This window comes from Pseudophryne corroboree, chromosome 2 (assembly GCF_028390025.1).
Source record: "Pseudophryne corroboree isolate aPseCor3 chromosome 2, aPseCor3.hap2, whole genome shotgun sequence".
NCBI lineage: Eukaryota > Metazoa > Chordata > Amphibia > Anura > Myobatrachidae > Pseudophryne > Pseudophryne corroboree.
Genome location: NC_086445.1, coordinates 528,631,100 through 528,649,192, shown reverse-complemented (window position 1 = coordinate 528,649,192; position 18,093 = coordinate 528,631,100). Strand labels below are relative to the sequence as shown.

Below are 18,093 nucleotides of genomic sequence, written 5' to 3'. Positions count from 1 at the left end.
CGATCCATTCCAGAATTTGGATGCTGTGGGCCTGTGGGCTTCTTTCCGTGTTCCCCCCTGAGAAAGATACAATTGAATCGCTCCCAGCACCCCCAGTGGTGTACGCTTCACTCAACGCATACGCAGAAGGATTCCCAGGTCCTAAACCACTTACTGTTTATGCACCATGCTCCAGAATGCGATCCATTCCAGAATTTGGATGCTGTGGGCCTGTGGGCTTCTTTCCGTGTTCCCCCCTGAGAAAGATACAATTGAATCGCTCAGGGGGGACACGGAAAGAAGCCCACAGGCCCACAGCATCCAAATTCTGGAATGGATCGCATTCTGGAGCATGGTGCATATACAGTAAGTGGTTTAGGACCTATCACAAAGGACAGCTCTAACCGGGAGAGATGCCCCTTGAGACTTTCTTAAAGCATATGGTGTTAATAAATGCCGTTATGCTTGTGATAAGTGGAGGGATGCATTACATGCAAAAAGCAATGCTGGATGCATCCCACCCAGGAGGGTGTAGTATGGTTTGCCGGCGGTCGGGGTCCCGGTGACCAGCATACCGGCGCCGGAATCCCGACCACCGGCATACCGACAGCTGGGCGAGTGCAAATGAGCCCCACGCTATCTATTCTCCATCCAGGGGGGTCGTGGACCCCCAAGAGGGTGAAAAGATGTTGATATGCCGGCAGTCGGGATTTCGGCGCCAGTATGGTGGTCGCCGGGAAGCTGGCCGCCGGCAACCTGAAGATCACCCCATCCAGGACTCAGCTTACATTTTAGTGGTAGACTTTTTGTGCCTCCATGTTACATTCTGTCAGAGTAATACAATTCCAAGCTTTCCCCGAGTAATGTAATACACATTTTCAGTGTGCAGAGTAGTTGGAGATGGAAATGGGAATGCTTGTGTTGAGTTAATGTTAAAGTAAACACTCCAAAATCTTACCTGAAAAGTGGATAGAGAACCCCTGTTTGCTGGTGAAGAAATCTGTATTGAATTGCAGCGTGACAGAATTGAAGGTGCTGTGTTTGTCGGAGGGCAAGGTGGAACCGCTTAATTCCTTCATGAGAATGCCGCTCTCTACGGATCCATCCCATATCTTCAGGACATCATGCACATCCTCAGTGTGGAAAACCGTGAAGTGTAACCTATGATAAGATGCAGACAGTTTCAGACTGCTAGAAGAGTAGACATGTGTCTATGTGGAAATAAGTGACATGATAACATAAAATATAAAAAGAAATGCTTATACAGTAATAGTATCTGTTTATAATAAATATTTGATGATACTATACCTGTAAATATCAATATAACTATCATCACCGAGTTATGACATCAGAGTATTTTGAAAATAAATAACAGAACTGCATACCTCTTATCTTTTCTAAAAAAACTTTTAAGGGTCAGTTTAATTAGGAGCGAGCTAGGTCCTGCCAGCCATTTTCACAGCAAATTCACACAGTAATAGCAATTTTTACATTTAATTTCGAACTTGCATTGTATTTTCCCAGCAAATTCACCCTTTTTCTGTTCGCTGGAATGGCGATTGGTGGGCTGCCCACCGATAGTGCCATCAGTGATAACTTAATGGCACTTAAATCATTTATGGTGAACCATTGATGGTTTGCCCTACTCGATGGCTGCCACAGGCAGGTGCTGGCCGGGTCACGGGCAAATAAAAAAAATGGGGGTGGGGCTTAGCGGTCATTGATGGCAAAACCATCGATCGTCAGTTATCCATTAATGTTTGACAACTATCCATGGTTGATGGCCATCCCTACGGCAGACTGAGGCTGTGGTTCCGGCTGACTACAGTAAGTACTGATCTCTTCTGTAACGTGCCATTGCCCCCTAACTTCCCTCTATAAATATAATGCTCTTAATGTCCCCTATATCCCTCATTGTCTACTATACCTCTCTGTGCCTCCTATACATATCTCAGTGTCCTATATACTTCTATTTGTCCCATATACACATCCTGTGGACATCTATTAGGAACAGTAACTTGTGGCGAGCAAAGCGAGCCTGCAAGGGTACATGTTTTAATGTTCTGAACATGTTTAATGATGTTCTGAAGCAGTTAAGTTATGCTAGCCAGGGGATCCCATGTTCTTAACTTGAGCCCCTGTGTCCCTTATACCTCTCTCAGTGCCCCTTATACCTCTCTTAATGTCCCTTATACCTCTATCAGTGTCCCCTATGCCTGTGTCGCATATACCTTCTAGTGTCCCTTATACCTCTATCAGTATCCCTTATACGCCTCTGTGCCCCCTATACCTGTGTGCCGTATAGCTCTCAGTGTCCCTTATACCTCTCTCTGTATCCCTTATACTGCTGTCTCATAACTCTGTGTCCCCTATACCTCTATGTTTCACCTATATATCTCTGTCTCCCATATACCCATGTCCCCTATATCTCACTGTGTATATAGTATACTATGATGCTCCTATAATGGTTGGCCAGTCCTTTCTGGTGGTTAGCCACACCCCTTCCACTGACAGGCCAAACACCTTAAGTTATTATGTGATTTTCCCCTTTTCACTAAGCTCAGAGTTCCTGGGTGGAAAATGTTTTGGAATTGATGAGTTGAAGCTTGCAAACAACAAATAGTTTACCAGACTGGAGGCAGCCAAGTACAACAAGGTTATTCTAAATCTCGTGAACAGATATGATACATTTTTAAATGAAGCAGGTGATTATGTGGAGAAATACACTACGGCAGTGTCTAGAAAAACAAGACATTAATTAATAAAAAATTCTATTATTTTTTTCCGGCCAATTTACTGTATTTTCTGAATCCATTTTCTTCAATATACATACTGTAGTATAGGTCTAGCTTTCACCCCAACCTGGCATATGCAGTACTCTGTACTCTTGATACTAGTCAGTGAAAACCATGATGTTGGACCAATGACAGTGACACAGTGGAGTGGAGGGGGCCAGGCATTTATAGATGGATGCATATTGCATGTCTGGCCCATCTCATGACCAATCACTTTTTATTAAAAAAAAAATCCATTTAAAGAATATTTTCACATTAGCCTACTTGCTCAAAAAACTTTATTAAATGATTAGTTTAAACCCCCCCACAAAGAACCTTCTTTTCTTATCAAACTTAGGGCCTGATTCACTACCGCTTGCAACTGCGATTATTGGCAGACTGCGCATGCGCTGTGTACGCATTACGCGTGCGTGAAGGATAAAATGCGATTGCACTGCAAATGCAGCCTAATTGTAAAGAAAACACATTTTGATTGACAGGAAGTGACCGTTTGTGGGTGGTAACATGGCGTTTGTGGGGAGTGGTTGGGAAAACGCAGACGTGTCATGGACGTTTTTAGGGTGTGTATCTGATGTCATCTGTGAACGCTAAGTTCAAAAACATGGCGCCCTGTGTGACTGCATTCTCATTGATTTGAGTATACTGGGGTCAGTTGCAATTGTTGATGGTGCTCATTATTTGCGTATGCACTGCAGTTCTGCTAATGCATACACAGATTTGTGGATGCATCGGTGAGCATCTTTTATCCTTTCTGGGCAGCACTTCACATGTGATTTTTAGCAAGAGCAGATTTGTGAATATCGCTATCTCAGCCTCAATAGCGATCCATAGTGAATTAGGCCTATAGTCCATCATTGACCGTACTATGGGGGTAATTCCAAGTTGATCGCAGCAGGAAATTTTTCAGCAGTTGGGCAAAACCATGTGCACTGCAGGGGGGGCAAATATAACATTTGCAGAGAGAGTTAGATTTGGGTGGGTTATTTTGTTTCTGTGCAGGGTAAATACTGGCTGCTTTATTTTTACACTGCAATTTAGATTGCAGATTGAACTCACCACACCCAAATCTAAAGCCCAGTACCCACGGGCCGATGCAGGAGAGATGTGTGCTGAGCGAACCGGTCAGCACACATCTCTCCTGCCGCTCAACACAGCGCGATCTGTGCTGAGCATGCGGGGGGAGACGGGGGGGCCGCTCACTTCACCCAGCGGGTGAAGTGAGCGACCCGCTAGATTGGCCTGCATGCAGGCCAATCTATCAGCAGCGATAGCGATGTGCGGGGCCGCGCATCGCTATCGCTGAGGTGGCTACACACGGAGCGATCATGCTGATATTCTAAGCAATCTAGTCAGATTGCTTAGAATATCGCTCCGTGAGTACCCCCCTTAACTCTCTCTGCACATGTTAAATCTGCCTCCCCTGCAGTGCACATGGTTTTGCCCAACTGCTAAAAAATTTCCTGCTGCGATCAACTTGGAATTACCCCCTTTGTGGGTAATTCAGAGTTGATCGCAGCAGCAAATTTGTTAGCAGTTGGGCAAAACCATGTGCATGGCAGGTGGGGCAGATATAACATTTGCAGAGAGAGTTAGATTTGGGTGGGTTATGTTGTTTCTGTGCAGTGTAAATACTGGCTGCTTTATTTTTACAATCCAATTTAGATTTCAGTTTGAACACCCCCCACCTAAATATAACTATCTCTGTACATGTTATATCTGCCCCCCCCCTGCAGTGCACATGGTTTTGCCCAACTGCTAATAAATTTGCTGCTGAAATCAACTATGAATTACCCCCTTTATCCACATTGAAATATTTTACTGATACTATAGTGCATGGGGTGGTAGAGATCCCCCCTAGTATATCCCTATACTGCACTCTTATTCTGGAGAGGCCATGTGGCTGGGAATATAATAGGTTGGTTCTAAATCGGAGTGGGAGAAGGGACCTTCTGACATCACTAGGGGCGGAGACACATCACCAGGGGGAGGAGCTACGGTCGAACAGGGTACCCAAAAAGTACCCTCACGGGCTCGCTTTGCTTGCCACGCTTCGGGCTCAGTGGCTCGCTTCGCTCGCCACCTGATTACTAAAGGTAGTAGTTGGTGGCGTGGATAGTAGAGGAACTATCCCGCTGGCCTAGCTCCTCCCCCTTGTGTTGTGGCTCCTCCCCCTGCCGTAAAAGGTCCCTGAGGCCATTTGAATCTAGCATCAACCGAATATAATATTCCCTGCTGCCCAGTATTATCATTATTTTATTTGCAGAGCTGTTCCTGTTATTATGCAGTGCTGTGGAAGGGAGCATTATTATCACTAAAGATTTGTCTATTCTTTGTTGGCAGAATTTGTTAATGGGAAGGCCATTGCAATTAAACACATGTATGCTTTTTCAATGTTTGGTGAAACATACATTATTAAATTACTTTCATTATTTAATAGAATAGAAAATTCAAAATAAGAAATAAAGTTAGAGTTGGAAAAATAGGCAATATGAATATTTTCATTAAACATATGGTTCTTGTTGAGTTGTGATATAACTGAGCTCCAATTCTATAAAGTAGGCATAAAAAAGGTCAATATGTAATGTATTACTTAGTATTGTGTGACTAGGGACGCACTTCATTATAGGAAGTACAATGATGAGAGTCAATGTGCATCTTTAAACATAGCTGGCATAATAAACATTTTCATTTTAATTTATATATCTTGTTGCCTTTATTACAGATAGAAATTCCCTTTATTCTTCTGGTTGCATTAGATTTCTGTTAGGTGTTTAAGCAATGCTTTGCCAGTCATGGAAGTGAATTTAAGCCAGACACTGGTTCTAATGTGAGAAGCACACAAGACAGACCTTTTGATGAAGGGCTTCCTAACATCACAGGAGAAATTAAAAAGTCATTGTGGTAGTGTTATTACACTCTGTCACATTTCTGCCAGTTTTGTCATTGATTAGCATATATTGTACCCAGACACCTATTTGCATTTATATAGGACTTTTATCCAAAATTGCATCCAACGGTGCCGTACAATCTCAGACAGAGCAAAGGGGATTTCAGAGATCAGCTTTAGTGCAGGCAGTGAAATGAAACACGCAGATTAAAACAGACAGTCTGCTAACTACCTGCCCCCAGCCTGTCCCTTCCACCCTGGGTGACACTGACACTCAGCCATGAGGGAGCTCCTGACCGAGTCTGTCCTCTGTGGTAATGCTTGACAGTGACAGAGTGAGAAGGATCCCTGTGCAGAACATGTGTTTTGTGTATATAGTGACAATGATAGGCTGAAATGCTTCTATATTGTAGACTGCACATTATCTACTGTATGTTATGCATTATAGATATGCATTGTTCCATATCAGAAGCCTATATCCATTTTACAGATACAGTATAAAGCGCCAAAGCTCACATCAGTCTTTAAATGATCTTAACAAGAGGAAATATATGGTATATTATACTGGTATCATTTTATTCACCATTAGTAAAATATACAACATGTTTGTTACAAACATTTCCACTAATGCTTGAATGACACTGGAGGTCGCTGTAAGTTTCTCCAAAATGCTCACCCACTGCAGGGACAAACCAGGATTTTTGTCACTCGGGGCCAAGGCATTCATTTGTTACACACATACCAGCGCGCCCCCCCCCCCCCCCGCAGTGTCTTCTCCTGTACAGAGCCATGTTCATCTTTGCTGTGATGGGCATGCTGCATGCAGTTCTGGGCTGCGAACCGGTGATCTTCAGTTCTTCAGTGAGTGCAGACCCTCCAACATGACCCGCCCCACTAGGTACAAAATGCTCTGTTCCTGGACTTCCCTCTTAATTTATGATTTCCATCACCTGTGCTGAACTAGTTAATTGATAAGAAAGCTGTTTCTTCACAGGTGATGGCAATAATAAATTAAGAGGGAAGATCAGAAACAGAGCATTTTGTACCTAGTGGGGCGGGTCATGTTGGAGGGTATGTGAGTGTGATGTTCATGTTATGACGTCACGTGCACAGCAGAGATAGGGGGGGGGGGGGGTGGAAGACAATATCGTGCCGGGTGCTTCCGGTCCATATATGACTGCACCCTGAATAGTCCAGCGACTCTGCAGCCATTAGCACGGGTATGATCAATCCCTGCAATTGATCAATGATCAATTGCACTGCACCCTGTAGTACTGGGACTCCCTCATCTCCACTGCAGCCAGCAGCCCTAAGATCCCAGAAAGGGGAGGGACAAAGAGGCCCCGCCTGGGCTGCACCGAGGCAAGCAATGGGTGATTCAAGAGTCTCTCATACCTACTGAATATGGCAGGGGTACTCAAATATTATTCCAACAGGCTTGCTGCTACTCTGCGGGGTTATTCGGGTGTTGCCCTGCCAGCACAGTACCATCCTCTCCTCTCTAATGTGGGAAATTGTCCATGTCCCCCATAATCGTACAGTATTGGGGAATTTCCCGGATTGGGAAATTGCGACAATCCATTACAGGTGTATGAGATTCTAGTTCTAAACTATCAATGTTTGTTTCCTGCAGTGTATTACACAATGTATAGGGCCATGTCGGTACATCGCTGTTAAAGGGACTATCTTTTCATTGCTTTTTTTTTTAGCAGTAGCATGCCATCTCCGGCTTCCTTATAGATTTTTTTGCCATCCAGCCCCAACCCTGACAACACATAACAACATGTAAATAGATAGAGGCACTTTACCCTCTCATTGTCCCTGGTGAACTGTTGCACAGCACGTCTGGCTCCACTTCCTCCCCTGCCAGATCCTACTGCGGTCTGTGCTTCAGAATTTTTTTTTCCTGTCTAAAGCAGCACGTCATGGATCAGGGACGGATTTCAGAGGTGCTCATCCATGGCGGTAAATCCAGCCCTTGTGCTTTGTAAAATGCTGAACAAATAATGCCAATGGGCTAGTTCAGCATGTTGAACTGTATACAAATGTATTATGCTGTCCTAAATAAATTTGTTTTATAATCACCTGCCGTCATGAAATTCCAATGCCTAATGTTTCATGCATTTGCCCCAGAGTGATTTGTTGTCCCTTAAAATGTCTGCATTTTTCTTCTGGGAAAAAACTTTGCATCAAATAGTGTCATCATAAGCCTTTAGATAACGAAAAATGCATTGCTGCGTAGTAGAAGGTGGGCCGTGATGAAGATTCTCTCTCCTTCACTACACTTGTTCTTTGGAGGGGTGGTATTCAGTACCCCTTTGGAGATCTAGGAGGTTAGGGCCGAATAGTTGGCAAGTATGATTGCTGTGAATTGTATCTTTAACTGCAGCCACTCTGTAGCATAGTGGAAATGCTAAAAGAAAAAAAGAGCTAATCTATACGTTAACTAAAGAACCATATATGGGTGAAGTGTGCAATCACATTTAGGGGGACATTTACTAAGCAGTGATAAGAGCGGAGAAGTTAGCCAGTGGAGAAGTTGCCCCATCAACCAATCAGCTGCTCTGTATAATTTTATAGTATGCAAATTATAGATGTTACTTCAGTGTTGATTGGTTGCCATGGGCAACTTCTCCACTGGTTCACTTCTCCGCTCTTATCACTGCTTAGTAAATGTCCCCCTTAATGTCTTAATATAAGGGCATTAGATGATCAGTCACTGGTACACTCAGGCAACTCTGCCAAGTGAGTAATACAGTAAGTTATGTACTCCTAGACACTGCTGATTGTGACCTGTTTGTTTCTAGTAAAAATGACTATTACTGTCATGCCATTTGTGGCTCCTGCTTTTGCCCACATAGGTCTATAGATACTTTTTTTTTTTTTTTAAATGAACTAGTGTATATGTATATGTCTATCAAGAAGATGTTTTACCAAATGAATGGAGGATCGGGCGCTTTCAGGTGCTGTGTTTCTAATGCTGCTGCTATAACATTTGGGGGTAGTTACACCCCAATCATATACTCAAAGAAACACAAGAAAAAATAGCAGCGCTAATTGCAGTAACAAAAACAATTGAAAATAAGAAGGATTGAGTGATGAATTAATTTTACAATTTAATAAAAGATAAAAATATATCGGCCTTTTAAAATGGATACAGAATCCACAAACAATTCCAAACAATTAAAAACAATGCATATGGGTCTGATAGTAATAAAGACTGCCTAACACATTAACATCCGTTCCTGATTAAAGAACCTGGAAATTATAGCAGATGGAGACAGACTGACAGCGCAGTCACACAAGTGCACTTTACCCGGAAACCGCTAGAGGTGTAGTCCCTTTGAGAATGTCTCTGATGTTTTTGTCCAAACTCAGCCAGATTTGGGATCCTCATTTAACACGGTGTCCTCTTTGTGAAGATAGGGTAGATGGTGCTCCTTAGTCATGGAATAGTTGTCTCAATTGAACTGCAGATGGAAAAGTCCAGTGTTTGGTCCGGATGTGGTAGGACAGTCAGAATAGCGTGATAGTTGACCCAAGTAGCCTCCTCCTTACGCGTTTCGCTGCAAGGCACTGCAGCTTTATCAAAGGTAGGTGAAAATCCCTAATAATAGTGCGATCTCCAATGGTAACCTCGCTAGCAGCAAGATTTATCCTTTGCATGAATAATTTTGTTATTGCCATCTCAAGACAACAATAGCAAGTGAAAATCACAAGAGCAATTGGTTAATTCTTTTAATATAGTATTTAACAAAAAATATCCAATAATCTATTTTGTTTTACTTTTTTAAATATATTTGTACCCATTTCTTTTCTAAAGCTGAATACACGCGGAAAGATTTGTCAAATGATGTGGGCATTTCCGATCAATCGGACGAGCAATCATTCCATGTGTATGCACAATATCGTACATGGTGCCGTGTTCCCGTGGGGTGCCCGTCACGTCCCCTGATCTTTCTGCATGTTCAAAAGATCAGGGAGTGCGGCTGGCAATCCCAAGTAGTGCTATGCAAGGGGAGGGGTGGAGGTGGCATAGTGGGCAGTTGTACACTGGACCACTCTGTATGTATGTCACATCAGTAGGTGCACATCGTACCGTGTGTACCCACCATAAAAGTGGAAGAGAAAACACAAATCATGAACATATCTAGGGAGACTGGCTGGACCTAGCAGTAGGTTAACCCTAACCTTTCTGGACCAGAACTGTTGGGGCAGCCGAGTATCTTTAAAAAATCCCTTAAAGCCAGACAAATGAGCCTAATAAACAGCACCTTATAGCTGTACTCTGACCATTTTATTAATGCTTGTCTTGTGTACACAGTAGAGACAGTTCTGATAGTTCCCCTTCCTATTAACAAACACATCACTGAAACAGGTGCTTTTTTATGATCTTGGTGTAAAACTGTGCACAAACATTCATATAAATTTAAATCATATCTAGCCCTAAGCCAAGCTTTTGAGTTATGTTATCCCTTATGTAATGCAAGCTGGGTGCAAAAGAGAGACTACATTTCTGCAGCAGTTATCCACCAAAGGCAGGAAATTAGGTGTGAAGGAGAAGAATTCAGATTGTGTGTCCGCCAGACCATAACACTGTGTGAAATGAACCAGTGTAAGTGAGCAGAGGGTGATAGATTATACACAGGTAACCAGCAGAGATACTCTCTGAACTCCAAGTGGAACAATTAATTTACAGTTTCCCATGGAAGAATCTTAGGGGAGATTTAACTAGTTTAAAGATATTTCCATCACAGCCTGTTTTGATGGATTATTCGGTTTTCCATAGAAAAATTCAATAAATCATCCTGCTTCCATACACAATACAGCAATCAACAGCAAATATTAACCATTTAACCACACTTATCCTGTATGGTACTACATGTGCCGTAGACCACTTACAGAAATCTCCTTACAGTAGTGAATTCTTGATATAGTGCCATAGCCTTCCTTTATTCTATTTAGCAGAGTCAGACTTTTATTTGGAAAACTTAAAACAAAAAGTGACAATGTGTGATGCCTCAGTGTCTTTCGTGGTCTTTTGTGATTATGATGTGGACTATTTCCACCACCATACACATATCCCTCACTTACTGAATGCAAAAGGCCTCATTCTGAGTCAGATGCATCAGCAGATGCTTTTCTGTTAGGCCATGGTAGCCTGCTTACCTCCTTATGTTAATGCGGGAATCCACCAGTGTATACTAAAAATCCCTGCACCTGCATGTGGAAGCCTATCCCGCCCACTGTTCTTACGTCCGCAGTTGCAATTATCATCATAAATATCTGGACTTGAACCCACCTAATGCTGGATGCAAAAGATCTGTCTGAAACAGGGGTCGATCCGCGCACTATGATCCAATTCGGAAGGCGACATACAAGCTCATGAAACTCCTACGAGACTGAACTGTTATGTGCGTTCACATGGTCGCCGCCCAGGTTTCTTTCAGAAACACCCATTTTAAGGAGAGTGTGCTCGGTCGATGGATGAGTCAATCCATGCACACTAGCGAAACTCAGTCCTTGTGTTTATACCTGATATGGCGCAGGCGCCAATTTCTTTCTTTGGTTCATGTGGAGTATGCCAATATCCTGAGATCTGTCTGAATCTCTACTTGCACCTGACTGCTGGGTACACACTGGCAGATATATTGGCCAATATGGCGTTAAGTGATCGGTCGGTGTGTACAAACGATATGTCTGCAGGGTCGGACTGGCCCACAGCGGTACAGGGGGGAAACCACCTGTGGGCCCCACTGCTTAAGGAGCCCCACCTCCTCTTCTAGGGATCATATTCCAGACTGTGCACTCTCTAATGGTTAGCCAAACCGCTGTAGCAGCTGGCCACACCCCTAAATATGGGCCCCTACCACTGCATTTTCCCGGTGGGCCCTTCATGCCCCAGTCCAACTCTGTATGTCTGTGAAGGACATCATTTATATATCAGTGCTCTGGCCATCGGGAGGTGACTTGTGTTCTCTGAACATCAGGGGCAGGATGGGTAAGATGGGGGCACCGTCTGTGACCACAGGTGTGTGTGTTGGAGGGGGGTATCTGTGCGGGAGCTGTTGCTTTGTGACCCAAGTTTAAAACTTTGTCAATGTTATAGGTTTGTATATGCCCTTCTGCAAGTTTAACTGAATTAGTGGTGATTTTGCCTAAATTTTTAGCTATGCTTTTATATAATCACTAAATCATCTTTGTTGCTGCTTGGGGTGGTATTCAGTATGCCGACTGACGGGATCCCGGCGCACAGTATACCGGCGCCGGGATCCCGACAGCCGGGATACCGACACTTATTCTCCCTCGTGGGGGTCCACAACCCCCCTGGAGGGAGAATAAAATAGCGTGGCGCGCGTAGCGAGCCCGCAAGGGGCTCATTTGCGCTCGCCACACTGTCGGTAAGCCGGCGGTCGGGCTCCCGGCGCCGGTATGCTGGTCGCCGGGAGCCCGACCGCCGGCAGATCGTAGTGAACCCGCTGCTTGATATAACACAGCTATATTGGGCAATTTGCACTGGAAAGAGAAATAAAATAACTGAGTTATTCCAAACCAAATTAACACAGGTTTCATACTGACCATTTCAGGTTGTAATGAAAATTGGTATAATAAATACTTCCATGGGTGAAAAGAAAACCCCCAAATCTTAGGCTGATATGTTCAATTGTTTTGAAGTTATAGTATATGCCTTTAAAGCTGCAATTTTTTCACAAAAAATGTGCTATTAATGTTTTTTTTTTACATTTCACTTGCAGCTCGCCTAATTGAACTAGAAAGTTTGACATGGCTTCATTTTAAACCTATTTTAATGGGCTTTCATATGATGTATAACACAGCAGTATATTTCCATAAAAAATAAAAAATAAAACCTTTTAAAAAATAAAATGTTATAATATTTACAATTTTTGAAAAAGATCTCAAAAATTGTTCATACCGTTGTTAATAAATCTCCAAAGTTTTTCCAGTTCACTACATTAGAGGAATGCACGTTCCTCTTCAGGTGTGTCTGGAGATGAGATTCTACAGACAGTGCCTGCTCCCACTTCTGTGCAGGTGCATAAATGGAAGTGGAAAGATACTCCACGTGGAAAGACAGTCTAATTGTGTTGACTGGGCCTGCCTTTTACATTACACTAAAGGGGGGTACACACGGGAGAGATGTGTGCTGAGCGATCTTAACACAGACCGCTCAGCACACATCTCTCACCCCGCTCAGCACAGCGCGATGTGCTGAGCGAGGGGGAAAGCCGACGGGGGGCCGCTCACTTCACACAACGGTGAAGTGAGCGACCCGCTAGATTGAGCCTGCATGCAGGCTCAATCTAGCACCGGCGATAGCGATGCGCGGGGCCGCGCATCGCTATCGCTGGGGGGCATACACACGGCAGATCCGTGCTTAAAATCTAAGCAATCTAGCAAGATTGCTTAGATTTTAAGCACGGATCTCTCCGTGTGTACCCCCCTTAAAAGTGGTCCAGGGACAGGATAACCTAACCTGTCCCTTTGACCACTTGTGTCACATTTGAAAAAGTGGAGTGTTTAATTACAGAGGAGTATCAGACTGGGAGAATGTGTGCTGGAAGCAGGAAGGAACAGCAACTTGTAGAATGGGTGTCGGGAGGGAGAGACACAGCAGACTGGGAGCAACACTGTACTCACAAGAAGAAGCCCTTTGTTAAATAGCAAACAGCATTGCAGAGCTTTTGCCTGCATATACTGTACACTCTCATTTTGGCTCTTGACCACTTGTTAATTTGGCTTCGTAATCATAAAGTTAAATTTTGGCAATAAATGGCATAAGCTACAAACACAAAATAACATGGTAAGTGACGTTGGATAATAGAGCACTGGCAACAATAACATTAAGATAACAATAATCAGAAGATAAGTAAAAAGGACTCTCAGGCAACAGGTCTGGATAATACTTAGCTACTTGGGACAACATCAGGGACGCACGTCACTGGACAACATACATACAATGGCGCATTCTATCACAGAACAGAAATCCTGAGCATACTGACATAAGAGACAGAAGAGAGGGTAACATATGCAGACTTAAATCATCTAATAAAAATCTGACTATTACCAATAACAAATTGATAGACTTGTTGGAAATTTTTAATTACAGTCATTGCTCAGCCTGCATGGGTTTCGGGCGTGGTATTGAAAGTCGACAGTAACTAGGTCGACAATGTCTAGGTCGACCACTATTGGTCGACAGTAACTAGGTCGACAGGGTGTCTAGGTCGACAGGGTCTTTAGGTCGACATGTTCTAGGTCGATAGGTCAAAAGGTCGACATGAGTTTTTAATGTTATTTTGGTGTCGTTTTCTTCGTAGAGTGACCGGGAACCCCAATTAGTGCACCGCGTCCCCTCGCATGGCTCGCTTCGCTCGCCATGCTTCGGGCATGGTGCCTTCGCTCCGCTACCGCTTCGCTCGGCACAGATTACCATTCCAATCGTAGTCCACGTGGATCATTAAGTATGAAAAGGTTCAAAAAAAGAAAAAAATTGTGAAAAACTCATGTCGACCTTTTGACCTGTCAACCTAGAACATGTCGACCTAAAGACCCTGTCGACCTAGACACCCTGTCGACCTAGTTACTGCCGACCAATAGTGGTCGACCTAGACATTGTCGACCTAGTTACTGTCGACTTTCAATCCGGATCCCATGGGTTTCCCTGTTGAGCAGTTATTAAGACAAAATGACTACAGTTCAGCTTCTGTAGTGATCAGGTCAAAGGTTCAGGCAATTATGTGTGGAGATAGCATAATGTCTCCCTAAAGTGCCAAAGAAAGTCTGATGAAATTTTAACACAGTTCAACGATGGATAACTGTTATTAGGTATCTGCAGACACAGAAAATGGTGCCTTTAGCAATGTAAACATTAGCCCAGAAAAAGCCCTAGTGCTCATAATGATTACCCTGAAGCTTGCATAGTGGTGGACTGAAATAAAAGGGAAACATTATATGACCAAATGTTGCATGCAAAACATCTCTCCCATGTGCCAGAGCCCTTCACTTTACCGCACCACCAGGGGAGCCACTGAGAACTATGAACACTACTGATTTTCTTTAACAGAACAGTGACATGACCCATGGCTGTATAACCACATTTACAGGTGTTGTAGCAACTATTTTAACACTAATCAAAAGCGTATTAACAGCTCTGATAATATAAATCGTATCCAGCAGCATTATCCTAATGATGCATTTACATTCCGTTTCTATGGAAAGCATCTTGTATAATACAAGTTGTATTATCCATAGGCCTTACCAAAGTTAAGCACATTGGGGAAACCTTCAGTCATTTATAGAAAACACATACCAACAGGTGTGCATTTTTTACATAGGTTTGCACTCGGATTTTTCACCAACAGCCTGGCTACGAGGCCTAAGAAGAAGCCAGCAGTTCTAATGATTAAGGAGCAGACGACTTGCTCATTCTCTACATACTGTCTCATAAGTGGAAATGTCAGGTGGGGATACAGAACAAAAAAGAACAATCTTTTGTCCAAAGGCAAAGTATAGCAGAAGGCACAGCTGCTCGGTACTATTAGATCAAATGTGACAGACCCTCTGAATTTACCTTAGGTTTAAGATTAGACTAAAGGCCCGTACACACTGGTCGATATATCGGGCATTCTATCGGGCGATATGTCTGTGAACTCCGTCGTTCACAGACATATCGCGTCGGCCCCACAGCACAGCCGACGGCCAATATATCTACTGATATATTGGCGCACCGCTGTGTGTGTACGGGCAACCAGCCAACCGCCCGTACACAAGCTGCGGCAGCCGGCGGAGATTTACAGCTGAACTGGGTGGGCGTGTGTACACGCTCGCCCAGTTCATGACGTCAGTCCCCAACAGATCGGGCAGTGTGTATACACAGCACACTGCTCGATCCGTCCATAGATATATCTGCAGATCATTTGATCTGCAGATATATCTATCAGTGTGTACCCACCTTTAGCTTTATCATAACTACTAACATCTCAATACCTAAAAGATCTCTAATACTGCAGTCCCAAACTCAGTAAACATGAGAAACCCTCATACAACAGAACTTGCACATAGCGTATTTTTTTGGTCTGTTATGGCTCCATTGCAATATATTTTACTTTTGGGATTCCAATGCAAACTTGTCTTTTTTAAAGTGAGCTTTGTGTCGCACCAATGTGTCTGAGAATGCAGGTGGATACAATGCACTGTAGCTTATGTTGGACCTGTTAAAAGCCTGAAAGATTATATATCACTCAACCCCAATCTGCAGAAAGAGCGTCCCTTCTGTCAGGCACGGGTTAAAAGAGTGAAATGAATCCTCTTGTTCCCCAGGAAGGGCGTCAGAGTTTCTGCTTGGCACAGAATACATTTCCTAACAAATTATTCCACTTCCTTTGCCGTCCGTCACACACAGTTTATGCCTCGTGAAAAGTAATAAGTGAGCCTGATCTGAAATTCAATTGTTCAATTTCTTTGTGTGTGTGATCAGCAGAGGGATTCCTGTGCCATTCCTGAATTCCTCAGAGCTATATTTTCCATCAGAAGATTGAGGGCAATATTAGCAAATGATAATATAATCAGTTCATCAACCATCTCTTCGAAGGACATTTACAGGGTTTAACATCTGAAATATCTTCAGATATTGGACAAATTCAAAGACAAACACTTCAAACTACTAATACACTGGTGGATTTATATCACAGTGAGAAGTGTTGCTTAGTTATGAACAAAAGCATTATGTTGCAAGACCTCTAGTGATGACTAGCTGTAGAAAGACCCCCACCACTTTCTATTATCCCATAAATCTTGCAGATCTCTTACATTTAATCAAGTGCAACCTTCTCAGGATTTAACAAAGCCTCGTCTTCTCCCAAATGAAAGACAGCACTATTGCTACGTATGAATACAATGCTAAATTGAAAAGCCGGTATTTTATTCAAGTTGTCGTAAGCATTATGCACTAAATAATGCATTATTTCAAAGTGAGCGATAGGATCAAGAATGTGGTTTTGAACATTGTATAGATTTCCCATATAGACATAAAAACAAGGGCGCTTTAGGCTTTCTGCATGGAGACCATGTCTGTGTCAGTGTAAAATCTGGATTGATGTCACTGATAAAGGGGATGAATATTGTTGACATTAATCCTTGTTCTTTGTTGCCGCTCTACATGTGTTATTTTTTTGTACAGACTTTGTAAACCCTCTAGGTAATGGATGCTGCCAGACTCATAGATATTCAATCCAAGCACACAGGAAAGCAGTACACAGTCATCTCCATGTGTGCCGAGATAATTGTTTTCATTGCTAAGAGAAAAACACTAGATAACCCTGAGACATTATCATTGCGGTAAAAGGTTGAAATGTTTTCATCCATCCATCATGGCGGAAAAGCTGGTTAGAGATTATAAAGGCATTTTCAGGGAATTTCATAGACTATTTGAGCAGCAGCAGGATAAACTACTAAGGGCAGGGCTGGGTATCAGGAAAGCGCTAGTTACTGTATATGAGATTTGCTAAATCTCCTAGTACTGGTTCGGTTCCCTATACATTTCTGGACTGGCAAAAAGAGAAACGGAATAGAAAGGGGACCTTTAATACTACAGGCTATGGGGGTATGGGTCGTTGGGTCGACATAACTTAGGTCGACATGCATTAGGTCGACAGGGTCACTAGGTCGACATGTACTAGGTCGACAGGTCAAAAGGTCGATATTCCTTTTTTTTTATTTTTAGGTGTTGTTTTCTTCAGTAAGTGACGGGGAACCCCAATTAGTGCACCATGTCCCCTTGCATGGTGAGCGAGCTTCGGGCAAGGTGCCTCGCTCCGCTACTGCTGCGCTCGGCACAGGTTACCATTCCCAATTGTAGTCCATGCGGATCGTAAAGTATGAAAAAGTTCAAAAAATTAAAAAAAAATGTAAAAACTCATGTAGACCTTTTGAACTGTCGACCTAGTGACCCTGTCGACCTAATGCATGTTGACCAATAGTGGTCGACCTAATGACTGTCGACCTAAGTGATGTCAACCTAATGACCATATCCCGACCATGAGCGCCCAAACTGCATCCCTCCCCATACTACAAACTGGCTCCCCATTTGGGATTTCTCCAGAGCTCCGGACAGAGGTGGAAAATAATTGGTGTGACCCAACAAAGTCACGGCCGGGCTGGCCTGAATGACAGCTCTACCCACAGGTCATCCTGCTACCTCCAGAATAGAAGAGGCACCAGTGCAGTGGTGTGGAGTGGATGGAGTCACAAACTGGAGACACCAAAGGAGCTATGTGAAACACGGTTAGTTCAAACCATTGTAGCGAAGCAACTCTATGTAGTGTGTTACTGCACACTACATAGATCTGCTTAGCTGGAATGGGTTAATCTAACAATTACAACTAGCTTCATTTAGTTAGAATTACTAAGCTG

General features: G+C 43.3%; 1 protein-coding gene across 3 annotated transcripts in view; it reads right to left on the bottom strand.

Annotated features, from left to right (window-relative positions):
• The window catches only part of LOC135033722 (CUB and sushi domain-containing protein 2-like), a 1,450,369-nt gene that overhangs the window by 232,586 nt on the left and 1,199,690 nt on the right, over positions 1-18,093 (bottom strand). For all 3 annotated transcript variants that reach the window (XM_063954204.1, XM_063954205.1, XM_063954206.1), the window contains one exon: positions 938-1,140. In XM_063954204.1, the coding sequence (XP_063810274.1) occupies positions 938-1,140 (203 nt within the window). The remainder of the gene's footprint in view (positions 1-937; positions 1,141-18,093) is intronic.